The sequence below is a fragment of the Cuculus canorus genome, chromosome 18, assembly GCF_017976375.1.
Source record: "Cuculus canorus isolate bCucCan1 chromosome 18, bCucCan1.pri, whole genome shotgun sequence".
Taxonomy (NCBI): Eukaryota; Metazoa; Chordata; class Aves; order Cuculiformes; family Cuculidae; genus Cuculus; species Cuculus canorus.
The window spans coordinates 1512432-1540417 of record NC_071418.1 but is presented as its reverse complement, the minus strand read 5'-3'; the positions used below and the strand labels follow the sequence as shown (position 1 = coordinate 1540417).

General features: G+C 44.2%; 1 protein-coding gene across 4 annotated transcripts in view; it reads left to right on the top strand.

The window, feature by feature from the left end:
* The first annotated feature begins 2 nt into the window (after positions 1–2).
* SPAG9 (sperm associated antigen 9) overlaps positions 3–27986 on the top strand; it is a 58730-nt gene continuing 30746 nt past the window's right edge. Inside the window, exons 1-5 of one of the 4 annotated variants that reach the window (XM_054083501.1) lie at positions 3–431; positions 6824–6944; positions 14280–14350; positions 21742–21836; positions 26511–26664. In XM_054083501.1, the coding sequence (XP_053939476.1) occupies positions 126–431; positions 6824–6944; positions 14280–14350; positions 21742–21836; positions 26511–26664 (747 nt within the window). In that variant the 5' untranslated portion in view covers positions 3–125. Of the gene's footprint in view, positions 432–6823; positions 6945–14279; positions 14351–21741; positions 21837–22378; positions 22680–26510; positions 26665–27986 lie in introns of those variants that run through there. The other 3 variants (XM_054083502.1, XM_009563934.2, XM_009563935.2) reach the window with 3 other exon arrangements.

The following is a 27986-nucleotide window of genomic DNA, read 5'->3' as shown; positions in this document are numbered from 1 at the left end:
GCGGCGGTGACGTCAGAGCGGCGCGCCAGGGCCGCTCCCCCCCCGCCCGGGCTGCAGGCGCGGCCCCGCCGCAGAGGCAGCAGGAGGAGGCGGCGCCGGGCCCGAGCGGAGGCCTCCCCGCAGCCATGGAGCTGGCGGACGGCGTGGTGTACCAGGAGGACCCCGGCGGCCCCGGCCCCGCCATGATGTCGGAGCGGGTGTCGGGGCTGGCGGGCTCCATCTACCGCGAGTTCGAGCGGTTGATCGGGCGCTACGATGAGGAGGTGGTGGCCGAGTTGATGCCGCTGGTGGTGGCCGTCCTGGAGAACCTGGACTCGGTGTGCGCGCACAGCCAGGAGACCAGCGTGGAGCTGGAGCTGCTGCGGGACGACAACGAGCAGCTGCTCACGCAGTACGAGCGGGAGAAGGCACTGCGCAAACAGGCCGAGGAGGTGAGCGCGGGGGCGGCCCCGCACGGCCCCCGTCCCCCCTCGGGGACCGGCACCCGCGCCTTCTGCCGAGGGAAGGAGCGCCCCGAGCCTGCGGCTCCGCCGGCCCGGCCTCCAGCGGCTCCGCGGAGCGGTGTGGAGCCGCCCCGGGCCGTGTGGCAGCTCCCACCCGGCCTGTCCTGATGGCAGCGCGGTGAGGGAGCGGATTGTCACGCTCTGCTCCGTGCTGGGCCGGCTCCGCCGCCGGTATTGGGCGCGGTTTGGGGCGCAGCGGTATAGACAGGATCTAAAGGTGCTGGAGAGCGTCCAGAGGAGGACACGGAGTTGGTGGAGGGTTTGGAGGGGAAGCCGTGTGAGGAGCGCCTGAAGTCACGCTCGGTCTTGTCAGCCTGGAGAAGAGGAGACTGAGAGGGAACCTTGTAGTGGTTTACTGCGTCCTCACGAGAGGAGGAGTAGATGCTGATCTCTCTGGCCGTCAGTGATAGGACCCGAGGGAATGGCAGGAAGATGTGCCAGGGGAGGGTTAGAGTGGCAGGTAGGAAAAGGTTCTTCAGCCAGAGGGTGGTGGAGCCCTGGAACAGCTCCCCCGGGGAGCAGTCACAGTGCCAAGGCTGACAATATTGCAGAAGCATTTGGATAATGCCTTCAGACACATGGTGTGAATGTTTGGATTGTCCTGTGCAGGGACGGGAGTTGAACTTGATCACTTGGGTCCCTTCCAACTCAGACTATTCTGTGATTCTCCTTAGGCTCCCGAATGGCTCTCCTGAAGTGCCTGTCTTCCAGGCTCCATGGAATCATAGAATGGTTTGGGTTGAAGGGGCTCGTAAAGGTCACCCAGTCCAAGCTCCCTGTAATGAGCAGGGACACCTTCTCCTCTCTCAGGTTCCTCTGAGGGGAAAAGCAGCACTGCAGAGCAAACATGGAACCGTGTACAGGCAGCGCCACTCTTTCACTTTTAGTCTGGATTTTCTCTGTGCTGGGAGGTGGATTATCCATTTTAGATTGCAGAATGGTTTGTGTTGGAAGGGACCTCACAGCCCATCCAGTCCCACCTCTGCCACGGGTAGGGACACCTCCCACTGGATCAGGGGCTCCGAGCCCCATCCAACCTGGCCTGGAACTCCTCCAGGGATGGGGCAGCCACCACTGCTCTGGGCACCCTGGGCCAGTGCTTCAGACCAGTTATAGAGGGGATTTTCAAAAACAGAGTGAGGAGGCGTTGTGAAAACTATGGAAGTACCTGCTCTCTAGACTGCAGTTCTTCAAGGTTGGTAATAAAAGCTGCAGTCAGCAACAGGTGGTGTGGTGGCGGAAACTCTGACCAAGGGGATGGCTGCAGAAACTGGGGCAAAATCATCTCAGAATCACTTCAGCATTAACTAACTGGTGAAGCACGTGAGATTGTAAAGCAACACAATAGGAGGCAGCTGTGCAGGTTTGTCTCGCCAAACTCCTGTAGGAAATTGGATTGACAGCATTATCTGTAACAGAACAAGCCCTCTTACAAGTCTATTTCCAGTCCTAGTGTCCTGTCCTTATCTCTGCAGTTCTGCTTACCTTCTGAAATTTCCGAAAGTCAGGGAGATAACGACACTGAGGGGGAAGACAATATTGACAACAAAAACCTGATTCGAAACGAATTAGCCCTTTACAAATACTCACATACGTTACGGTTATAAGTGAGTGAAAAATGTCTGCAGACCCTTCCAGGGCTTCAGTAGTTTGTGAGGAACTAATGTGGTGTGAACAGTGTCCCACAAACTCTTGGACCAACAGGCAGGTCATCCTCCTTGTCAAACATGTAGTTGTTTGGCAGTGTTGAAGGGGCTCAACAGTATTTCAGTCTGGGGACTGTTGCTGTAAAGCTTTAACCACGAGTTCTGATGTGCACAAGCTGCATGTAAAGGGCTTTTTAGAAAACATTTTATTTTTATTGAGAGAGCAAGAGGTTGATAAATATTTTCTGAAGTCATTCATGAGAAAATCAGTCAGCACTTGTCACATTGATAAAGGCAGGCCTTGGGCAGCAGCACAGAAACTGTAGCAAGGTGATGAAACAGAATACGGTGTTAATTGTGTTCTTGTGGCTCTTCAGAAGCTGCACACACTTATGGTGGGAGCACACTTCACTGCAATCTCCATTCTGTTGTGTCATGATACATTAGCTTGAGGGGACAAAGATTATGCAGTCTCAAAACTTAGTACTCATGCTGCAAGACAGCTTGCGGTGATTCTCACTATAGTGCCATCAGGTCAAAGACCGTATTTTCAGTTGTAGGGTTGTGGTTTTGGTCTGTGCTCATGTGAGTTGTGCTATTCCCGTGTGAAAATGTCTGTCATGGATAGAGCGGTACGTTGATGAGAGGTATCTCTTTTATTCAGACTGGAGATAATCAGTGTGGTTGAAACGCAAGGGGGGAACACGGACACAGCGCTCTTTCTTGCAGAACAAGGTATTGGCTTTGTGTGTTTCTTTCATTGTGGAGGTTGCTTGTGTGATCTGAGAGCAAAATGGAGACTTTTGAGCTACTGAGTTCAGTATTCCAGATCATCTGTTGTCCTGAAGAATTAACATATCTCCTACTTTCTGCTTGCTCTTGAAGGAATTTTTATTTGCAGTAGTATCTTGATGAATATTAATGGTTTACTGTTTGAATAGCAGTCTCCTTACACCATTGTCCTAATTTGCCACCTCGAGTTCCTGTATTTTAAAAGCATTACTGAAGAAGAATCTTCAAAGTCATTGTCTGTTGACTTCTGTTAAAAAAAAGATGATTTCAGAAATTCTGGGCCTGCTCCAGTCCTCTGGGTAACAACCATGATCTCTTTAGTTGCCTTGAAGTCACTTGTCTGACTTTTAACAGGGTATATTTTGTGGTGCAGCGAAGGAAATAGAGGAACCGGCTGTTCTGCTGGTTTGCTTACAGTTCTGCATAACTTATCGTCCCACTTGGTGGATGGTAGCAGCACGCTCTGCCGCAAAGTGGTGGGAAAGGAAGAAGGATTTGGGGTTCTGCTATTTTATAGGCTAATTGGGTTTACTTCTGTAGAAGTGTACTCATACCTGGGAGGATGTGGCTAGTGGAAGGGGCTTTTTGTGGACCTGACACAAGATAAAATCTATTCCTTTTTGCAGTATCAAGCTGTTGAATACATCTTTTGGCTTTTCTGCTGTTGGTGGGATCAAGCTGTTCCTGAAATCTTATGTTCAATAGATGGTTTCTGCCTTTGCAACCAAGAAAAAAAGATTTTCTACTGTGAAAATTAGGTTAAATACTAGTGTGTTACTGTTTCGCAGCTTAACTTTCTTCCTTGGATGATAGTTAAGTAAACACTCTGCAGTAAGATTTTAGGTATTTTTCATTTATAAGAGAACAAAATTGATATCCGTTACAAAGAAAGCTTGCTAGAACAGTATAAACTTAGCTGATTGGTTTCAGTTGCATCTGTTTTTCTCTGCCCCCGGCCCAGCTGAGCTGCCTTGGTAGTTGTTTCTCTGCCTGCTCCAGGAAGAGCCTGGCGTTGGCAGCAGAGCCGGCGTCGCTGGCAGGGGAGTCAGTGAGTGCATGTCCAAGGGTGATAGAGGCTGCCAAGTAGGCGGAACCCTGACACCAGGTATGCTCAGGATTGCACCTGGGTCGTGGGATGGGAAAACAAAGTATAAGATGATGATGACATACAAATAGGAAGAAAGATTTAATTTGGCTAAGACTGTGTTACTTAGCGATTGAATGGTTATGTGCATGAGAGAGGGCTCCGTGTGTCCGTGCTGTGCTGCTCCATCGTGGAGTCTGGGCTCATGTTTATTGCAGTTGTTATTGCTGTAAACCTGAACTAGATTTGAAGTTGATTACATAAAAACTTTTGAATGCTCTTTGTGAAACACTTTTTCATATTTGGTATTGGAGGTCCTTAAGACCAGGTTGGATGGATGATTGTCTGAAATGGCACAACGATACCGCCTGGAGAAAATGGGGAGGATTAGATGGGAGTTGCCAAATATAGTTTATGGAGGTGTCAGGCTTGGGTTTCTGCAGTGGGCATGTGCAGAAGGTGGGGTGCATCACATCCTGTGTAACACCTCACTGTTTATCAAAATTGGGATCCAGACATCAACACTGAGCATCAGAGCCTTGAAAGAAGATGACCTTTAAGGACTGTTCTAGCTGTATCTTGTGGAATTGGTCTGATGTTTTTAAATATGAGTCGGGGTCATTTAGTTCATTTTTCTTTAAAAAAACAAGCTCCAAAGAAGCTGACTTCTTGTTAGCATCGTGAGATAAGGCTTTGTGGTCTAGACAAGGTATCACTTAAAATGAGGGAAGCTCAATTCCTGTCTGCATCGGTGTTCTGTGTGACCAGGAGCTGGAGTCGAAATCGGAGCCTGTCTGGTGTCCATATGCTGAGTGACTGACAGATTCCTGCACGTGCTCAAACAATCCAGATGATGTGCAATGTTTGAGTGTATCGCCAGTGTCAATTAAAAATAAATCCTTTAATATGGGTGCTCGGCCTTAGCTGCTGTGGAGGCTGATCTGACCAGTCCTCCCTTCCTAGTCATACAGGCTTAGTCAGGACGAGATGATCAATCTCCCGGGGCTCCGCCTGTGTTAACACTGTCACCGGGAGGAGAGATGAAACAAAACACTCAAAGTCTAAAGTACTCAGTCCATGGTCTGATCAGGTGTAGTTTTCAGCAGAGGGGAAAAAAGCGCCCAGCTCTAATTCTAAAAATACTTCGAAGAGCTGTAACTTGAGTTCTGACTTGAACAAAATGAAACTGGTAGAAAATAACCAAACCATCTGACTTTAACACAAACCCGCCTTTAATAATTGCAGTTAAAGAACTTGAGAGGAAATATGAAATGATATCTATCTTTAGTCCATGAGTAACAATGACAGTGATGGCTTTGCGCGGCTGTGTGTTCAAGAGTATAACTATCCCTGGCCTTGCACTTAGGCGACACATCTGACTTTGGGAAATCACCAGAGAAACAAATAAACAAAGATGTTACAGGTTTATCATTCATCTTTCATGTTTTCCCATATTCAGTTTCTCAGACCTGGTTGGTCTTTAGCCCCAGTGCAAAATTTGTGTCAATATTTGAGGCCCTTTTTAAAAGGGGAATCTGTGAGGAATGAGCCAGTTGTGACTTGAATTTAAAATATAAATAGGGCAGAACTCGTGTCCTTTACCACAAAAGAAACGTGAAACAAGGTTATACAGTTTGAGGTTTTCGGTATTGCACTGACCAATTAATATTCCCAAACTTTTTGTGTTGAGAGAGTAGAAAGACTTCGGCACATCTGCCTTTTTGAAGCAGGAGAACCCTGTTAAATTGTAGAGGGGAATGAGTGATGCTACCTGGGCTGCTGTCAGCTGCTTCTTGATCATTTCACGGTCCAGCTCCAAGCAGAGTCATATGAATCCCATGCCTGGTCCTGTGATAGCCAGGGAGAGCTCGTCTGAAAGAAACTCTTGTTCCACTTCTTGGTATCTGATGCATTTTTACATCTGAAGTAATTAATTCTTAAGCAAAACTTCTGATGGCTCTGCTGAACTGAAGCTCTTTCCATAGAGTTTTGAGTTTCTGCTTTTGTAAAACCTACGAACCACAGTGGCCTATTAGAAGTTGAAATGTGAACATTTGAAGTATTTTTCCCACTGAGTTCTCCTAGTGATACTTGGGTACCATGGTTTAATCCCAGCTGGCAACTGAGCTCCACACAGCTGTTTGCAGTGGGATGGGGAGGGGAAGGGGGGAAAAAAGTAGAACTCATGGGTTGAGATAAAGGCAGTTTATTAGGACAGCAAAAGAGAGAGGTAATAATAGTAATAGAATATACAAAACAAGTGATGCTCAATACAATTGCTCAACACCAGCTCCCTCAGTTTATATCCTGAGCATGACGTCCTCTGGTGTGGAATATCCCTTGGGTCAGCTGTCCTGGCTGTGGCCCCTCCCAGCTCACCATGCACCCCTCTCCCTCGGGCTGGCAGACCTGCACGGGAAGCTGGAAAGTACCTGACTGCTTGGCAACAACTAAAACCATTGGTGTGTTAACCTTATTTTCACCCCGAATCCAAAATGCAGCACTATGCCAGCCACCAGAAAGAAAATTCACTCTATCAAAGCAGCACAGTAGTAAAAAATTATGTTCAAATCACTGATAACATTACTGGGTTCTGGCAACCTGCCTGCACCCTGTCTTGCTGTAAAGGCTGCAGGAGTTTCCTACCTGTTGCTTGAAGTGAAAGTCTGATTAAAAATAAGCTCGGAATGCCTGTGTATGTGTATCTCTTTGAAGAAAGAGCTTTGTTCAGTCTTTTTACAAAAAATCTGCAATTAATTGCTGAATTTAACTTAATCTTTTTTGTTGTTATTGTTTAGAAATTCATCGAGTTTGAAGATTCTCAAGAACAGGAGAAGAAGGACTTGCAGACCCGGGTGGAAGCATTGGAGTCACAAACTCGACAACTTGAACTAAAAGCGAAAAACTATGCTGATCAGAGTAAGTAAAATACATTGCACTCCCTTTAGCTGATGATAGTGCATTTTAAATGTCATTTAAGAGGTGAATACATATGCTAAATACCCATACTATTAGATTCTGGTGTTTTGACAGATAACTAGGTTTAACTCTTTTTTAAGTTTGTTTATCTTAGAATTAAGGCAAACAAATTAGATCTAAGCTTGTGACCGTGATCCGATTCTTCTGGTATCCTGCTTGTTCTTTCATTCTCCTTTCAGCCCTTGCTATCTCCATGTTTCCTTTCAGCCCTTGCTATCTCCACGTTTCGCAACTTTTTCAGGAGATCTTTAGAACCTATTGCCTTGTCAGTGTTCATAAATAAGCTAATTTTCTTCCCATTGAACTGTTGTCTACGCTAAAGCTTGATGTAATCACAAGAGGACAAAAATTTCCCAGACCCACAGAAGCTCTCTTCTCGTTTCATTTCCCCCACCCTGCAGCCTTAAATTGAAGATGAAAGACCTGTGCTGCTAATGATGGATTATATTTTCCTCGCTGTCAGTTTGCTAAATATGCAATGAAGGTTATGATTTCTGTTTTCATTTAACCTTTTTAGCACAGTGTAGCAATAACAATCAATATGAATTAGCGTGGGCATTTTGTCAAGCTTCTAAGCTAACTTTTATTGACACAAGATTGGCCTCTCCATCCATTGATGTACAGCTTCTGTTGCTGGGCCCTGCCGAAATGTAAAGTAAGGCTGCATCAAGGCTGAGATGATTCCAAGGTTTCTGGAAGAAGAGTGTCCATTTTCACTATTTTTTCTGCTTTTATTTCTACTTCGCCACCTTTCTTGCCCCCAACACAACAAGTCATAGCTCCCTTTTCAACTTAAGGTATAATGACCTTCCTGTATGGTTTACTTTTCAGTGGCGCGAGTGGGTCTATAGCAGGGCAGAAGTAGGTTAATGTAGGTGGCATGAAGTGCTGAATCCTTCTGCTCTTTGAACGGTTTAAAATGCTGCTGGCAAATCTTAGAGGCATGGGTGACTTCAGGTCTGCTGCAGTTAAAATATTCTGTGTCCTGTACAGACAATGATGGGGTCAAGCTGCTTTTTCCAGTGCAAACCAGGATGGTTGATTCCCAGGAGCATATCTTTATCTTCATAGATCAAGTCAAGCTCAAATGGGTAATCGTAAAGCATAGTGTAGAGATTTGTATTGGAAGTGCTCGGATTCTTGTGAATGGAAGCGTGTGTGTGTTTAAAAGCAGCAGAGAAGGGAAAAGAAAACATTGGAACAGGAGTTGAGTGGTCTGTTTTGGTAACAAAGGATACTGTTTCCAGAGCGCCTGTGCTCTAAGCCCACAGCCCAAACAACTTCTTAATGGGAGACCCTGGCCTCTGACAACAGGATTATGGCACTGAGATTGCATCATGTCGCATATGGCACTACTTTTTCTGTTAATACAATAAAAAGCACAAATTAGTTGCACAAAGAAGAAAAATAATTTGGGTTCCTGGCAACGTCCATGGCAGCGTACCTGGGGTTTCTCTTACTGAACCCACAGTTACTGTGTACTGATGTACTAACACTGCTTTATATTGTTCTGTGAACCTGTTTGTGTCAAATTCTTTCTGTGCTTTGAATATGAAGCCTTCAAATATATGTATGATTTTAAACTTCTAATTCCATTGTCTTGTCTGTGTCTTAATAATGAATAATTGTTCCAGTAGAACCACTGAATGTTGGCCAAAACTGCTTTTTTTTCATATGAAATGTTGTTGTAAGTAGTTGTCATAACATAAAGTTTTGGTGTTAGAGCATGGACTTCTAGAGAGTTCTAAAATCATCTTATTGAAGAAAAAACCCTTTGTGATGGCAAAAATGTAACTGGAGGCACCTTGGAGGGCTGCGTTGAACACTGAATTTTGCTGATGGTTTGGTTGGTGAGTTGTCTGGGACAACATGAAAGACTGTTGGGAAGACTTGACACACTGCTGATGTGGAGCGAGATCAAAGGGGGTGCAGGCACAATCGTTGAACATCTAATGAATATTATGCAAGTGATCTGGTTTTTTTAGTGCTCTGGATTTCTAGGGTATGAAAACTGTATACTAGTGTATGTATTCTTGAAGCAGCCGAACTCCACTGCATTACCTTGTTTTCTGTTTCATAGGCAAGGCAATTTCTGTGTCCTACAATATCAAAGATGTCATTCATATTCACTGGATGTTGCTTAAAAGTCTTCTAGCTGTATTTCCTTTTCTCTTCTTCTTCCTTTACTGCTGCCTGTGCATCTAAACTAGTTTGTGGTTTTGCCAGCAAGACACTTGAACATCCAAAATAGTGGAAGTGTTATCATTGAGAATGGAAATCGCAAATGCCTTGTACAGAGCAAGCAAGCCAGTAGCACCCGGCATTGCTTTTTCATGTCAGAATACAGGCGCAGAGATAGCAGCATCCGTTTATGGTGTGATTAATGGTTTAAAACAGAAACAGGTAAGACACGTGGGCCCACATAGTCCTTTAACTACAGGATTTTCTGCATCTTGTAAAGTACTTCTTGCACTGCGTGTGTGTTTCCTCAAATAAACAAGGCCTTGGAGAACAAGTTTTGTCCAGTAAAAAGTTTTGACTCATTCTCTTATGCACCATCCATCCTGAGCGTTTAGCAAGGACTAGTTATCCCTGGGAGAGGGCAGCTTGGAAGTTACATGGTTGGGTTCAGCGTGATTGTCTGTGCTTGAACATGGGTGTTGGTTCAAGTCGCTTCAGAAGCTGTAGCTTTATGTCCTTGATTGTAAGTGTTTGGTTTTGCAATCTTAGTGATAGTCACATTAAAGAAAAAAGAGAACTATTTCTTTGCACTTCAATTTATCTTGTGGGGTTGTGTTCATAGCCACATACTCAGCCTGCTAGGTTGGAGTAAATCTGGCATTGGAAATTAAAGAAGTGAAATAAGAGGTTTATTTTGTGTCAACCAATTGTGAAGTTGCTGTGGTTCCCTGAGCTTTTCCCCTGCATGACAAGTTGGAACAGTGGCTGTCAGCCACCTCCCAGATGAGTGAGCTACGTACTCTGCCCTTTCACGGGAGGAGATGGAAAGAAGGAGCAATGACAGTGTGACCCGGTGGCCCTGCGGGGAGGGTTGTGAGCCACAGTGGGTGATGAAATCCAGGATGGTGGGGGCGGATACACAGTTACCGCTCCCACGTGGTGTATGACACTTGGTCCTGGTATCTGGTGGGCTGCGGTGGGTCCCTAAGTCACGTTTGCTGACAAAAAGCGGTGCAACTTTGCATCCTGGGATGTTTTGGTAAACTTTACAACCACTTAAAGGAGAGCAGAGGCATAAGGACTTGCTATTTCTATTTGAGTGCAGGAGTGTGCCGCAGCGGTGTGGCTCCTTGGCTCATCTCCTTGTCTCACCTTGCACTGCTGCTCTTCTCCGTGGCTTTCCGTGGTTTGCCTCTGCCCTGGCACTGGTGTGTGGTGGCCGTCGGCTTTTCTTGCCGGGCACAGAGGAGAGACAGTGCTGGTGCTCTAAGGGGGCCAGACATTAAAGCAAGTTAAATGCCACAGAGTTTCTGGAGATTTGTCTAGGGATGATAGTGCTGCAGGAGTTTTCAGCAGCTTTTGCTTTATATCTTTAGCAAATGTATCTTTTTTTTTTTTTTTTTTTTTTTGGTTTATGACTTGACTGTACTTGTGTACTTCCATGGATTGTTTCTTTTCTCACAACAGCAGAGGGCACCTCTGAATATTGTGGAGGTGCACCAAGTGTGGAAATGCCCAGTTGTCAACAAATAGAAATGTAACACTGAAGTTTTTCTCTTCGCCATGCCTTCCACCTCAGTGATGTGTCTGAAGCAGACACCAGCCTGGTGTAATCTTGAACATCCCTTAAAAGCGCTCAAATCTATCTGACCTTCCCAATATTTCCAGTCTTTGCTGCAGGGAGACCCTTAGCTCTGCTTGTAATTAGTTTGCAGCATTAGACTGCTTTAAATCTTGACCCTGAATCTGGAAAACCTGGCACTTGGAGCTGTTAAAGCCGTGTAATAGCAACACACAGCTCACTCGTCCTGCAGTGCTCCCTGAGGGCATAGGACTCCTGGTACTGCGAGGGTCGGTGCCTTCTAGTGCTCATGGGCCACCGAGTTCTGCAAAGGCTCAGGATTTTATTTCCCTTCCCTGTCTCCCTCTTTGGGAATGTCAGTTCATTCTATGCATTACAGACTCTTAGTCAGTTTTGTTGGAATAAAAGGCGACTGTAGTGTATTTTGACTTACAACAGGAATGGAACAGCTTTGGACGATGCTTTCTGGAGGAATCATTCCCAAAGTGACTTATTTACAAGAGAATCTGACAGACGCGATGTCTGCATGGTTGAAGTGCTTTCTGGTGGAGGTGGCAGGCTGTGGGAGGTGAAGGATTCGGTTCCTTTTCTGGATCTGCCTCATGCTGCAGTACAACCAGGGTATTATACTGCATTGGGCAGGGCAGCCAAGGCACAGGTATAGTTCTGTACCTCATAACTTTATCAAACTTAGCCTTGTAATTTATGGTCTGGTTAGATTATTTTGAGGGAACACGAGATATTGAAAACAAATGAACAACCCAACCCCAAACAACCAATACAAAACCAAACCAAGAAGCAACTCTTGGTCTTCAGAGCTGCGAATGTTGTGATGCAGCCTTTGGGGTGGTTGTATTTCCCGTGTCAGGTGACGTTGTGCAGCGATTGATATGACTTGCTGTAGGGTTTATTTGGGATATGAGACAAATGTTTTGGCAGCTGACCTAGAAACACGTGGATTTGTTTTCCTTGGAAGCTGAACACAACTGTGACTTTCACTGGCTTTGAGAGAAATGCTAGACCGGATTCTGTGTGAATCTTCTGCAGATGTTATTTGATGTTTTATTTTCATCTGAGCTCTCTGGACACCGGCATTACTGTGACATGCACTCAGGTAGACAGCGTCTTGAATTATGAGTACTCTGAGCTTGGCCTATGTAGAGCTGGAGCAGCGATTAACACCAACCAGTCCTGTTAACAAGGAGACTGATAGGAAATTTCGGCTGTGAAGCTTAACGTGGTTTTGAGATTTGACTCAATTTGTGTGTCTGCGCACATGATGATGTGAATAAACTGGTAAGAAGTACATCTGTTGGTAGTGCTGCTTTTAGGCACGGCTTAATGGCAGTGTTTGTTTGAACAAACACAAGGAAGCTTTTCAGCAGACCCTTGAAAGAAATGAAAAAGTTCAGACCTGGTTGGTAGGGTTTGGGGTGTTCCTACATCTTTTTCAAAGACAGAATACCAGAACCAATCTTATTTGCAGCTGAGAAGGAAGAGAACAGCTTGACTTCTTGTATTTTTTAATGAACACATTTGGAGCTTACTATTTGCCACTCTTTTCTCATCTGCATTGGTTTGTTCACAAGGTGGATTTCCCCTGTGCCTTGAGTAGCAGTTACTAAACCTCAAGAACCTTTCTATAAGAAGTGTGCCCATTACAGCGTGTGCTGGAAAGGAAGGCTTTGTTTCCGCTAAAGCATTTCTCAGTTACCTTCGCAGTGCCTTGTGCTGTGAAGTTGGAAGAGCGCCTGCTGTTGGGTTTGTGCTGTGGGAAGCAGCACCCACTAGATGGGGCAGAAGGGCCGGGGAGCTTGCACCCTGCTGTGCCACAGACTGGGGGCTAAGCTAGAGTGGAGTAGGAAATTAGAGCAGTGATTGGCTTGCTTTAAACTCGTCTATTAATATACCTGAACAAAAGTGGTGAGAGGAGGCTGGGATCCACTGGCGTATAATTAACTGCTCATGTACTTTTTCAAGGGAGTATTGTGCTGGTGGGTTGGGTGCTGGAGTTTGACAGTTACAATAATTCTATTGCTGCCAGTGTTGTAGCAATGAAGAAAATGGCTTTAAATGGATTTTAGAATCTCACATTCCCGAGTTGTCACTCAGGCTTTAAAAACAAACCCAGTCTGGTGTAGCTTGTGTGCTGGTGCTGACTTCACGCTGGATTTTCTCAAGAAGGGACTCTCTTCGATAGCCAAATGTACAAACACAGCATCCTGCTGTTTTCAGAACAGCAAATCAATCCAAGCTCTTCTTGGTGAAACACTGGTTTGGCCACAGAGAGAAGGCGAGAAGTTAATACTAGGTCCAAGTTATTTTTAACTTGATTTGGGTAGAAGATGCTGTTTGACCCAAAAGAACTCGTATTCAGTCTGATAACAGTGCAGAAATGCAAGTGTTCAATCTACGGTAGTGTAAATAAAACCTGATTTAATATTTTTGGTCAGATATTTATAGGTGGAATGCAAAAGTTTGTGACATGGAACTTAATGTTCTTATAAGAACAAGATCAGATTAGGAGGTGAGAATATTTACCCAGAAGAGACAATGATGTGTTTTGGTTCCAGCATATTTTTTGGTTGAAATGCATTTATGATAAAATACCGTACCTAAATCCAATTATATGGAACACAAAAAAATGGTCTATTGTGAATTAACTTTAGAAAGCCCAGTGGGCAGCATGCAAATTTGTGATTGGCAGAGAAGGCACTGGCGTTTCTCTGCAGACAATGTCTGTTTGGCACTGTGTCTCTGGACACGAGTGACTGTAAATTTGACGTTTCCCAAGATATTTAAAGGTGGAAGTGGGATAAGAGAAGTCAGTTACAGAACCTGAAACATGTGCTTATATCCCATATAAATATAATCTTCATAAATACCTAAACAAATACTGGAATTTGTGTCCAAGCAGCAAAAAATGTTTTCTGATTGAATGGAAGGAGTTTGTTGGGTGAAGGAAGTGTGAAATTCTCAGTTTCTGCAGATCAATTGCATGGGTTGTTCCTGCTCCTTTCCTCAGTCTGAAGCTATTGTCTGAAGTACTATCAATCTGCTACGTGTACTTTTAGTTTCCTGAAATACCTACAGAATATTCAAATGTTTAGTTTTCCTGAATCTGTGGCTTTAATACTCAGTGGAATTCAAGTTAGTGCCAGCAGGAGTCTTAATTTTGGTATTACAACGTGCGATTTAAACAAGGTATTTTTTAAATAGCTTCCCGTTTGTCTCCGTTTAACACCTCTGGAGGTGGTGCAGTTATTTTCTAGGAAAGCAGTGTAGAGCTTTAGCTGGAGCTCACAGCTCTCGGCCGAGGGGGATTCTAGCTGGGTGCCATGGCTTGATGAGTTTAGAAGCATAAGAAGAGACATATGTTTTATCCTGGTTTTTGCTGTTCACTACTAAGGCAGCTCTCCCCTCTGGGCTGGTCGCCTGGTCCTGGGCTGGTCTGTCTCATTGCTTGGAATGCTGAGTTTAATCTTATTTCTTTATTATTTTCCTTTTTCCAGTTAGCAGACTTGAGGAGAGGGAAGCAGAACTCAAGAAAGAGTACAATGCACTTCATTCAAGACATACAGAGGTAAGTCATTACGCCGAGATGAATTCAGAGTACCTGTAAAAATGCTGAGCTATGGGAAGCTGTGTTGTGAGCAACTGGGGAAATTATTGGGTGTTTTGGTTTATTCACTGGTGCTCAGATGTTTGTATTGCTAATGCTGGTTGTACCCAGGCCTCGTTTGGCTCTGTAGTTTTTCTCATTCACATCCAATTGTCTTTATCCAGGTTAGTTTCATTAATTTTATAGTTTTGTCAGCTACGCAGAGGTTTTCAAACATAGGAATTTGCATTTTCATATTTCAAAGGCAGTTCTTCAAAGCACGCTAACAAACTTCAAAGGAATAGAAATTAAATTGCAATCTCAGCACTCTTCCCAGCAGTTTTCTCTGTTGGTTTTATTTGTGCAGTTGAAGGAACAAACACCTTCAAAAAAATGACCTCCTACCAAGACTTACAATTAAAAGTAGTCCCTGCAGTACTTATTGATAGCTATTGAAAACGGATTTGGTTAGTGAAGATGGGACAAGTTTGACTGTGTTTAAATAAATAAGAGCCATACTTAAAGCTGATCCTAGAGCATAAAGGGACTTCATTGCTTTGATTTTTAGTAGCAGGTTGTCTTTCCCACTGCCTAACTGGTGTGCTTATTTTGGTGAGGCGATCACTATGTGCTCTGAATAATTTGGATTACCAATGTCAAGCCCAGTTCTCCTTCCTCTGATTGCTTTGCCTGCGTTTGAAAGGTCAGGGAGCTGGTTTTAGATCATCAGTGACAAAGCAGGAAAGGCAATCCTGACTGCTCCTAGTTCAGAAGACAACATGTGGGGAAAGGGAAAGCAAATACAGATGTCGGGTTTGGTTACCTTTTGTACTTCCTTAGCAATCTTAACATGTCAAAGCAGCTGAAAGGAGCTTGGAACCACAGCCAGCGTGTGGCTCTCGAGGATTGCGTGACAGGATGTCTGCAGCTCTTAAATACAAATATTCATATAATTTACTGAAATGCTGATGTATTTAAGATCACATTTGTTAGTAAATAGTTGCTTTAGAACAGTGCATCTCTTGAAAAGTGGGAACTGAATAAGATGAGAAGTGACGAAGCTTAGTGCTGCCCACTTAAGTTTTACATCCTTCAGAATTGGAAGTGCTCTAGGGTGGGGTGTGTTTGTAAAGTTTTGGTGTATTTTAGTTTGCCCCAGTGGGTTCTGTCACAATAGAAGTGCACAGGTTTCTATTGAATCCTGTTTTGCAGAGTTCAAGACAACTGAGTGTATTGGGCACCATTCATTCAATGAGATGCTAATGAAATGTTCTGAATATCTTTTTACGTAGGTTTTGCTCCAAAATGGACAACAACCTCTGCTGGTTTGATTCCAATTTATTAAATGCTTTTATGTCTTAAATTCACTTTTCTTGGTGTAGGGAAAGGTGTTTCCTTGGGCTTTATTATTAATTAGGTTACTGTGTCTTTTCTTCACAGCTAAATAAGGTGTAATGTAACATGGTATATTCACACCTCTGTGCTTCCAGAATCAGGTCTTGTGTTTCCTGTACCCTTTCTGCGTATTCACTTTCTTCTTTCTTTGTTTCGCAGTCTCAGCATTTTTATTTCTTTTCCTTTTGAATGTTTCTCCTCTCTCCCTTTATGTAGCTTCTGAAACCAGAAACCTTACCTTGGGTTATTTCTGGGTTTGCCTGTGGAGGTTTTGCTCTCTGTCCGTAGGTGACCAGTGCGTGCACCCATTACGAGAGGTGCCTGATTTCTGGAGCCATTGGCTGCAATCTAACAGCGTGTTTGGGATGGGATACGGAGAGGTGATGGGGTGATGGGTTTGTGGGCTGCAGTGCTGCTGCTCTGAGCTGTGGACTGAGGGCCAAGAACAGCTACCAGAAAAGGTCAGAAGAAGCCTTTAACCGCGGTGTGACTGACCTCAGAAGGTTAACTAGGTACTCCTTATCTTCATTGCAAATACATTTCTGAGCACAATTAGAGTCCAAATCTCTGGGGACTGGAAAGGAAGTCTGATAACATTGCCCGTCTTCCCCCATCCCCTCTGTGATTTCCTGCTCCCCTTTCTCTTCTCCTCACCACTTCTAGTGGTCTTGTAGTAACTTTTCTCTTTACGTGAGAGATATTTTGACAAACATCCAACTGATTTTTAGAATTTAGTCGTCAAGTTTATTGGCTTAAATACTTCTATTGCAATACTTGTTTCTGAAACCTTTCTTTTATGTTTTTCTGGGAAGGAATATGTTTTTCCTTCTGAATCAGATTGACCGTTGTCTTTGTGAGTGATCCATCACTGGTGCTTGTAATGGCAATTGTTTTCTTTCTGTTGACCAGATAATGAGCATTAGAAAGGTTTTGGTTTTAGCTCTAAGGTGCTCACAGTGCTTATTGTGGCCCATGTCCACAATTGCCTTTTCTGCAATCTTAATTTCTAGCAGTTTTTCTCTATTCTGCTTGTCTTGTGCATTTGCTTTTTTCCATTCCCCTCCTTATTCTTAATTCACAGCTTTCTCACCCAACTCTTGACTTCACTGAGGTTCTATAGGCACCTTGTCTTTCGGGGTGATCCTGCCTGCCTGTGCTGCCTCTGTGCCCGAGATCCTGCCTGGCAAGCTCGCTGGCTCTGCAGCTTCTGGGGATTTCACCAGAATGATTTCAATCACAGTGAACCAAGGGCTGCTTAAACTGACGGAGCAATGGGAAGTTGTGCTGGGGATGTGAACCAGAGATCCGAATCCCTCCATGTGTGCTGCTCCGTGGAGCTGAGCCTTCCAGAGCCAGGGCTCTGCCCTGCAACTCCAGGGCACCCCCCTGCCCTAGCAGCAAGGTGTCTGCAGCTGCAGGGACAGCAGGGCTGCCTCTGCTTGTTAGAGCTCTGGGAAAAGGCTTTGGCCGTCACCCTTCTGTCAAATTAGCCTCTCTTTCTTGCTACTCTCTTTAGAGAGAACTAATGAGTGTGAGGGGAATACATCCCCTTATGCTCCCTCCGCTGGTAAGTCTGCTTGAGCTAACGCTAGATTTTAACTGGATTAGGGTAAGATAACCTGAGCAGTTGAGTTGGTAGGTGGAAAGGTGGAATATAGCTGGGCATCTGCAGCAAGCAGTGAAGATGTGTTCAGTGAGAACAGCGTGTATGAATGCAGCCTGCACATGTTCTGACATCCGTGATTCCCTGCTCAGTTAACGTGCTCTGGTCCCTCTGCTTGCAGCTGATTTGATCTTGTGCTGATCTTGCACTGTTCCAATGCTCAGAACAGATGAGCAATAAAGCGGCGTGCAGGAGCTGCTGAATTTGAACTTCTGTAATGATCACTGTGCCATGTCTGGTTTCCATCTTTCTCTGACTATAAAGGACCAGATGCAGGAAACGATCTCATAGCCACAAGGATAGTGTGCTAGAAAGCTGGATGGTTGGCAGTGATCCAATTAAAAAAATCTTTGCGCCTTTGCTCTATGGACTTAGGAATTTTGTTACTCAGTTATAGCTTTTATCTCAAATACTGTGGCGATGCACCGCCGCTAGTGATTTTTTCAGAGCAATCCCCTGATTAGGATATAGAAGGTCTTATTTTGTTTTTCTGCATAGTTAATGGACCCTGTTTTGTAACTACAGTATGGGCTTTTTAAAGGCTTGGCTGAAGACTGTCCCATGTTTACTACTCAGCTGGGAGACTAAGGCAAACCAGTACTTCAGCATCTGCTTGACAGTAGACCAACACCTGTGGCACTTCTCTGCACCCATTTCCAAGATAAACCTTTTTGTTTCTGTGTAAGGAAGCACTGCTTTTTATCCTTTAGGAAACACGGGGCTAAGATGGTTCAATATCTCTTTCCCTGGCACACAGAATATGGGCTTAGTTTAATGAAGCATAATTGGGCCGTGAAGTTTCTCAGTGTTTTGCGCTGATGCAATGTGACAGAGCAGTGAGCCCGTCTCTGGCTTTGGGAATGTACTTTGTCAGGTTCGTTTGGACAAACAGATATCCCCAGCACATCCCAGAGTGGGGAAACCGGAGAAGGTGGCCAAGTGAACGTGTCTGGTGATGTTTGTGGTGAAGCATGTGCACCGGAAGTAGTGGGTTTGAGCTTCGACTTTAGGTACGTGTTAAACCTAACAGTTTTTCTAAAGCTTTATGCTGACCATTATCAGCTTGGGTTTTAAAGTCTGGATTTAATATCCTAACTTACTGTTGTACCTGCCAGCAGCCGCATCTTGTGTGGATAAAGGTGCATCAAGCTCACCACTGGGAATGATGCTGTTACTTAGGTGACGAGCTCGCCATGAATCTTTAAAGGTAAAAGGTAGCTACATGGAAGTATCTTTAGGACTTCGGTACTGAATCTAGGAGATTCTAGAAGTGCCCGTTACCTTAATAAATCTAGAGTATGTGGGACATGGAAAGATCTATATATGCACGGTTGGTCGCACATTCCCAAAGGGAGGAGCTGTTTGTGCCAAACCTGATTGGATCAGCAGGATGAGCAGTGAGGGCTGTAGCGCAGAGCCTGGTCTGACAGCAAAGAATTACTGAAACCCATCCTGGGGGAGTTACAGCGTTGACACAGAAAGGAAGAAGCAGTGAAAGAGAAAGGAAGGTGTAAAGGAGATGGTCTCAGCCTGGTTAAGGAAAAGGTGCAGGTAACAAAAACCACGACGTGGGGTGTGCACGTGTGGTTGCGACACTGAAGGCATCAGGCTGGTGTTCATTGGAGCAGTCGTATCTGTAGGGGTAGGAATAGAAACCAGTGACAGGACGTTCATTGCCTTTCATGTAGAAAAAACCTGCAACACTTACTACAGTTGTAGGACTTGTCATGTGCTGCATGAGGAAGCCAGTCCGAGCATTTTTGAGATGGACAGACATTGCATTGATATCACTTGCACTTGAAGGGGGTGGCTTTTGTGTTCATGCTGCGAGGCCTTCCAAAGCTCACTGTAATCGGTTTTGCATGTTGTGCCCTCGAATCAGGTAGCACATGGATTGTGAAATGCTGTAGCTACCTAAAGTGTCTCTTCCAAGCTCTGACTCTCTCTGTAATCCCATCAACTAATGGTAATTGAGCAATGTGTTTAGTTACAACAATGATGAAGAGTGGTCAGCATTTGTGATGTCTTCCTTGGAACAACTGGTCACATCCCTGTGGACTGCAGGGACAGCGAGTTGAGCTGTCAGGGGTAACAGGCCATGGATGATTATGCTTTCAGATTTGCTTATTTTACCATCGGCATTATCTCCATCTGCAGAACAATACTAAACTATGTAGTGCTTTAAATTGCCCTGCCCTCTGGCTTCCGTGTGCAGTAACAAATATGATGAGACACTTCAGTAAACAAAAGAATAGACTGAAGGGAGGGGAGAAAGTAGGTTAAACCATTTATTTTGCAAAACAGGAAAGTTGTGAGAGTTTCGCTGTCCGTTTCTCACGTGTTAGTTGTTCCCTGGACAGGTACTGGTAACTCAGCTTCTGTTCTTTTTCTGAACAGCACCAGATGTTGTGTTTGAAATCTTAGTTGTGGAAACCCATTGGTGGGCTGCAAACAGCAGTGTTTGCGGGTAGGTCGGCTTCTGCTCAGGAACATCTCCTTCCTGTGATGAGGGAACACATGATCAGGATCCAGAAATTCCAAGTTGGCATTGTTTTTTTCCCTGGAATTTCTAAATTGATTTCACTCGTAATAAACTCCCGTAGGACTGTGCGCAGGTACTGTTGGAACCTGATTGTGGTTGCTTGGTGGAAACAGAAAAGCCAAGTCATGTGGGTGGCTGAAGGTGGAGCTTTCAATTCTTTTGATTGCTTCTGTGTAGGAGCAAGCGTTAAAGAAATGAGGAAGTGAGTGAAATGGTCCTAGTAAACGACTGCCTTTGTCGCTGCTTTGGAGGATAAATTTTGTAAGCTCCCAGCAGCAGTTAGTCTATTATGTAATGTTTCTCTAAAAATAGCAGAGTTTTTTTTTCTTGTCTGAATTATAATAATTGGTTCAGGTGGATGCTGGGAAAAACAGGATCTGTACGTAACCAGGTTTTACTGTCTAGGTTACTGGTTTGTATGGTATCCGTCAGGGTATCTTAAGCCAGTTCACTCTACCAAAAGGATCTCGGGCTAAGGGGGTATTCACGTATGCCGGCGCCGGTACATGGTGATTGGAGGGAAGCTGCTGTGAGCAGTGTCCGAAGGTCAGGCCCTGGCCGTGCCAGCCCTCGCTTGGGAGGAATGCGTGGATATCGGCTTCCAGGTCCTGCTGAACTCGAGCTTCACATGTGCAAATCGCCCCAAAATAAAGTCATGTGATACTGGTTGTAGAAGTGCCTGTTGATAACACTGCTCTAAATGTGTGTGTGTGTGTGTGTACCCTTTCTAGAGTGGCAGAAGAGATTGCAGTTTTACAGAATAGGTTTATTTTTCTGTAGAGGAAGCCCTTGAGATGTGACCTGAATATGGCTCAGGCAAAAAGCGTGCTCAGTTCTCCTGCAGCACACCCGTGATTCCATTCCTTCTTTCTTTGTTCCAAGTACCCTATTCACCTTTCTGACATGCTGAAAATACCAAATGTCACATAGGCTTCTCTTTGGGCTTCCCCAGTTTTCATTTCAGAGGCGTACGTCCAAATTAACCCTTTAGAGCAATGCAGCGATACCCATTCCTTCTCTCCACACCTGTCCCGGCTCAGTTACAAGCTCAGCAGCTTTATTCTTCGGTGAACTGGAGCTGGGGGTCATTAAATAAGTGATGACTGCAGGAGTCAGCGTGCTGGCCTGCGGCCGTCTCAAAGAGTGAGCAAAGCTCTATGAGTGCTGACAACCCACAGGCGCTCAGAATGAGATGTCAGTCTAGATAATTAAAAACCAAACTTCACTTTGGGAAAAAACAGAAAGCCTAAATTTATCTGAATGTTAGAAGCAAAAAAGAGAGAGATGATGAGTTCATATTTCTGCCTATGGAAATAATCTGATCCTTAGGTTGTGGATTAATGTTTAATGTTTGAGGCGCGTGTTGTCTGACTGTCACAACAGTTGGCAGTTAGGCTGTAATGAAAGGCATTGTGTCACACAGTAAATGTTAATATCTGCTGGGCATAGTAGCCTCTGAAATGGATTTGAACATGGGACTTCACCCAAAACTCGTTTGCAGTATCATGTGCACTTAGGGTGTCCTTAGGGTGTTTCTTGTGCATGAATGCACAAGTTTGTTCTCGGGTTTCTTGATTTATTATGGGCTTCTTTCTGGTTTGTGGCTCTACACACTGTGTAATTGTACTTCTGTATCTATTTCTTTAATGTTTGGGAATGCTTTTACTATTTTTAGCATTTCAGGGGAAGATTATATTGTACTGGCCAAGAATTATACAGCAGTAGTAAAAGTAATGTTAATATTTCTTGCTGTTTGTCTGTCGTTTTAAACAGATGATTCACAATTACATGGAGCACTTGGAAAGAACCAAACTTCACCAGCTGACAGGGGGTGAACAGCCAGAATCCATAACCCACAGTAGAATCCGGTAAGCTGTTTGTTACACTCTCACCATGAAATGAAAGAAAAGAAATCCATTCGTTTGTGTTTGCAAGATTTTGTTGTTTAATCCTGCAACAATGGTTGGGCTGAATCGGGAAGATTTGCTGTGTGATTGCAGTGCGGTGAGAGAATGATGTAGAAATGAGTAGAAAGAGGCTTTTGCTGTTGTGCCGCTGAATGTTGAGATGTACTTTGTGCGTTAGCCTGAAACAATTTCAGTTTTTTGAGTGCTTACGTTCAGGTAGGCAGGGAAAATGTCGGCAGCTGCCCCAAAATGATGGGCATCTCACCGTGGCTTTGTGCACAGGTCGGGAAAGTGCGTGTCGTGGTACCCGCTTATTCTCAGGGCTCGCTGTGAATACATTATGCAGATTTTGAGGCTTTCTAGCCTGTGAACTCTGCACGGAAGGAGGGGAGAAAAGCTCCGGGGCTGGCTGTATTGCTGCGTTGCTGCATAGATGCTGTGAGGAGCCCGGCAGCTCACGGCGCGAGGGGGAGGAGAGCAGTGATGTCATTGCTCTGGGGCTGCTGCAGAAGAGCGGAACGCTGCTGCTGATGGCATTGTTTTTGTGGCAGTGGCTGAATGACAGACTTTGCCTACAAAGATACACCCTCGGCCCCTGTGTAGCTTTCTCGGTTCCGGCGTTTCACCATGCCAGCGCAGAGCCATGAATCCTGGATGCATGCTGCTATTTGTGTTTGGCTTCGTTGGCGGGGCGGTGGTCATTAACTCGGCGATCTTGGTGTCTCTTTCTGTTTTGCTGCTTGTGCACTTTTCCATTTCCACTGGCGTGCCAGCTCTGACGCAGAACCTACCAAGGATACTCAGGTACCCTGACCTACTGAACCTTGGCTTCGTGGGCTTTTTCTCCTTCTCAAATGGGAAGAACAAGGATAAATTAGAGATGTACATTATGTCTGAATTTCAAATTCTTTTAGAAACGTTATTTAAGGACTGAGTTATAGCAATGTAATTTTATACACTCAAATTTCATTGTCTGTCTTGAAGTACAAGGTCAGTTTATATTTCTTGCTTTTTGAAAGCTCTTACACTGGTTTACTGTAACCTGCACAAAACCCAGTGATGATAATGTGGATAAAGCTCATGTTCAGTGTATGTCAGGTACTTGGCTGATCTTTTGTAGCTATAAATGCATGCATTCTGAGGCTTTGTACTGTGAAATTTCGATTTTTTTAAAAGCAGAAAAACTATAGAAGATCCGTTAATTGATGATCTGCTCAAACCCACAGTAATTAGTGGATCACATTGTTTAAAAAAAATCTGATTATTGGTTGGTGGGAAAAAAAACCTGCCATTGTTGGAGCATTAGAGCTCCTAAAGCCTATTCACTATTGTTCAGCCAAATGTTATCCTCTCCTCTCTTTCTGTACTCGCATGGCAAGCTGCCAGCTCTGTCCCCCCTCAAGTTCTGGGCTGTTTGTCCTGGTTGCCTGGAGCAGGAGCAGAGATGCATTGGAATATTTTGACCCAAAGTGATCTTGACATATTTTAATGCTGGAATTACAAATGAAAAACGGTTGGAAAAGTTTTAAAATGTAGCTTTCTGACCAAAAAAAAACTTGACATACTTTAATTGTGGTTGTAAACTGAATAGTAAACTTTAAATAAAGAGGAGGGGAAAACACTAGAAATCATGGTCTTTGAAAGAAGGATGTAACTTTTTGTCCTTAATACGTGGTGCATGTAGACTTTGTATGGGAGTAGGCATTCAACTTGTCTTTGAGAACAGAAGGGTTGTTCCAAAGGTTTAAAGCCAATCAATAGAGGAAAGAAATACAAATTATTAATAACAGTAGCAATAAGTATGTATGAGTATTTAAGTAAGAAGAAAGAAGATGGAGTATAACTCTCTCTAGGCTGACCTGGTCAGTAAGGCTGCCCTGGTTCAAAAGGGGGGAACCTCAAGCAAATAATTCCAAATTCAAAAACGAAAGCAAAATATTGAACCTAATGTTTGATAACTTTTTTTAGATAGTGTATTTTTAAACAATCAGGTTGTTGACAAGAAAAGTCTATTTCTTAGTGTGCTTTGCTTCCTTGGGGAGTACTGTATGGATTTAAGGGGCTTGGGAGAGCTGTGTCTTTTTTTCTCCCCCGCCGTAGTAGTTTGTTGTTTTAGGAATTACAGGAATTGGAACGCAGTTCCTCATCTTTTCTTCATTTAAAAATGATAAAAATATAAGATGAAGAAATCTAATTATAGAATTTTCTATTTTTTTAACACAAGTTGGATTTTAGGACAGAGCATCTGGTTGGTTATGCTAGAGGTTCCTGTAAATGCTTCAATGCATCGCTTCACGAGATTAGTTCAGGCTTTTCAAACACGTGCCTGCCTTCTGCTCGCTGTTGTTTTGAGGTAGTTCTTGGACATTGCAGGAGTAGAAGAGGCTCTCCGCTTTCTGATCAACCAGTGAAATCAGTTGAAGTTGCTTCAGTCTGATCAGATACTTTCTGCAGATGTGCAGATGATACCCTTCATTTCCAGGCTAAGCCCCCTTTTCAGCCTTCATTTACCACGCAGACCTATTTTAACACATCCACATGGGTTCATAACGAACCGTTCCACAAAGAAAAACAAATGTGAACTTCTCATGGTACCCTTTTTGTTGGAATTCTTTGCAGTCTTCAGAGGAGAGAAGCTTTGTGGCATATCCTGCAAGTAAGCAAATCTCTCTGCTGTGACCCAGTGCTCCGGGAGGCGTTTTCCACGGCGCAGGGCCCTGCACAATGTGTGCTTTATCACCGCTTTCTTCTCCGTGGAGGCTTTCTGCCTTTTCTCGTTGCTGGGCTTCTTAACCTGCACAATGGTTCCCATCTCTTTTAATGTAAGCTTAGTTATGTGGGGCAGCTTTTGTTACCCGCACCCCTGCAGGGCAGTGGGAAGTCTGAAGAGAAGCGGGACCTGGTACAACAGTGGGAATGGCGGGAATCAAATTCCCTTCAGTCAGTGGCCGCCTTCCACGAGGACTCTTCAGCGCAGTCAGTTTGAGATGCTGGGACAGTGTCTGCTGCTTTTTTTGTAACCCTGACTGACGTTGCTTCACCTACTTTTGTACTGTTAAACTACTTTGGATTTAATGACCCAACCTGGAATAACATTTGTGAGAGACCAGGGTACACGATGTCCAGATCAATTGCAAAGGTTTCTGTGAAAGGGAGCATCTCCTGTACACCTGCACTGGAAAGGTTTAATTGCAATTAAAGTTGTCTGCTCTTTGCAAATTGTTTTTCTAGCAATGTAAAATTTGCATAAAGGCATTTACTGTTTAATTGATAAAACCAATCCCTCCTTGGTTACCTTTCCTTTGATGTAAAAAACCAAAAACACTCTAAAAGAAGCTCAGCTCCTCCTTTTGCTTTTCAGCACTGCCTTTTGTATTTTTGTGTATAGCTTACACTCAGGTGCTAATTCTGCATGGAGTTCTGCCTAGGTTATATTTAATTGGTGAAAAGCCTTGCTAAAGAAGGGAGATATGGTTGTGATTTGACTTCTTATCATGCTAGAACAGGAGGTCTCTCCGAGGTCCGTGTTTTCCCTGGCTTGCCCCTGCAGGGGTACTCACAACACTGCCTCCTCTCCAGAGACACAGTTTTCTGCTGTCGCTTGTGCACACTTTTATCTTCTGTCTTTAGCAAACTTAAAGCTGTGCTAGTTGATTACAGTCCTTTTTTCCTGTGTTTCATTGTTCTGCCTGAACAAATCCTGTGCTTTGTCTCAGTTCCATGCCTGGCTGCTATTTTTCTTTTTTCAGGGTTGGCTGTAGCATCCCATGAATCGCGCTTGACGCGATGTTTTTGTCTCTTGCTGGCAGGAAGAATTCATGTCTTTGTTCACCAATCACTCTACTGACAGCAAGATTGACTTGGGTTTTGGGTTTTTTTGAGGCTCAATATATGAAGCTTTGGAATTTCCAGACACTGTTTGCTGTAGGGAAGTGATGAGGATGGAGATATTGAAGAGTTGGAATGAAGTAATTTGCCTTACTGGCATAAGGTTTTGTGCCTCTTTAGGGTGAGGGCGTTGAACTCATTTTGGATAACACTATGCAAGTTTTGGCTGGGCTACTTTTACAATCAGTAATTCCTTGACCCAGTTTTTTCCTGGTTATACAAATCCCTTTAATTCATGTGATCTTCAGAAGAAAGATACCCTGCATTTGGGAAGAGTTGGAATCGAAGCTGATTTTTTACAGCTTTCCCAGACGCTTCAGTTAATGATTTCACCATTGGCTGTCATAGATATTACGTGGTACTGTCTTGCAAAAAACAAAAATACAAAATGGTGTATTTAACAGTGGCTGTTGAAGGCTGTAATTTAGTCTGAAATCAGGGAATATTTTCATCTTGGACTCCTGTTTGTGTTCCATTGCTGTAGAACTTGTCCTATGGATCAGCCACAATGCAATCAATAAATGCTGGCTAAAGCCGTGGAACAGACTGTTTGTGATCAATTAATGTGAAATGAGAAATTATTAGGTGCTGTGATACCAACTGTATGTTCTACCTTGTATATTTAATAGAACATAGCGTGCTTGAACCTATCATTTTCCCACTTCCCTGCTGATTTTGGAAGCGTACAGGAAAAGCAGTTTTGTGACATCTGAAATGGCTGATGGAACCTCTCTCTCTCTCAAACAGAAAGGAGCGTCCAATATCACTGGGCATCTTCCCGTTGCCTTCAGGAGATGCACTACTTACACCTGAAGCTCAGAGAGAAGCAGGAGAAACGCCTGGGTCGGAGCACTGGAAATTCCACGAGCTAAGCCAGCCGCGGTCCCACACAAGCCTGAAGGTGAGCGCTCGGCTCGGCTGCCTTGTGTGGCAGGAGAAACTCCCGTAGGCGAGTTATAGATCCTTGGTGGGGAGAAAAAGCACGTTGAAGGGGAGGAGGGAAAACCTTAAGTCACCTTTGTGTAACCAAGTGTGTTGCTTACTCAGATGAGCTTTGAGGGAACTTTCTGGAAGAAATGAAGTTCAAGTTGCATTTTCTGGATGAGTGGTGACACAGGCGAGTTCTCTTGCTCACAGGGGTGGGGTTTTGTTCCTGATTAAGGACCCTTTCCAAAGGTCAGTCACTTGTTCTTTACACACTGGATAGGTAACTAGATAGTGTAAGTAGATCTGCTGGTTTAGAGTTGATTTTGAAGGGAAGCTTTGGTTACTACACGAGCAGTGCTCTCATCACAGCCTCCGCCTACTGCCAGGCATACGCGTAGGTACACTGCGGAGCTGGGAATGAGCTAACCTGCTGAAATTAGCCTGTGATTGTGATTTCCCTTACATGTAGCTTGGCTGCGATTCCTGCAATTGTTCTGTGTTCCCACAGTGAGAGGGTGGCATAGAGCAAGCTGCAGCTCTGGGAAAACGGGGGCGTGGTGTTGGAGTGGGATGGATCTGGCAGTCGGGACTCAGGTGCACTGCCAGCGCGGCGGGAGGGGGGATCAGCGCGGGGAAGGACTGCGAGAAGCCTCCCTCTGTCCTCATGTGGATGAGGGCTTCTGGAAGACTACAGATATGCTGTGAGTTCTGAAAAGGCTCACAGCTGATGGGGATCTCCTCCTGCTAAGTGAAGTGAATACCTGTTAGATGTTACACTGACAGAAATAAAGCTGTCCAGAAATAACTGGAACCCACACTTCTTTTTGCCGTAGGGGCCATATGGACCAATGGAACTGTGAGTAATGGTCAATTATAAACATGTCAGAGTGACAACATGAGTTTGGATCTAGAAGTGTGTTGCTTAAATTCTTGGCTGGGACCATGTTTGGATCTTAAATTTGTCCTGTTCCCTCTGTCGTATGTCAGCTAGCACCAATAGCTTGTCAGACTTTAGGAAAACTGACTGAAATGCAAATTAATGACTAAAGAGTAAGTGGAGATGAGTATAAAGGGAAGTCTCTGCTCCCATCCTGTCCCCTCAGAGAATTGTATCAGTTACTATATATTGTCAAAATAGGATTCTTGGTGTAGTTCTTCTAAAGATAATGCACTGCTAAGAGAGAATTCACAGAACAGCACAGACTGTAATTTTTTCAAACCTCAGTCAGAATGAGTTTCTTGGGTCCAAAGCAGCATCTTGGCTTTTTAGCTGTGCACATGAAGTACTTGTAGGTG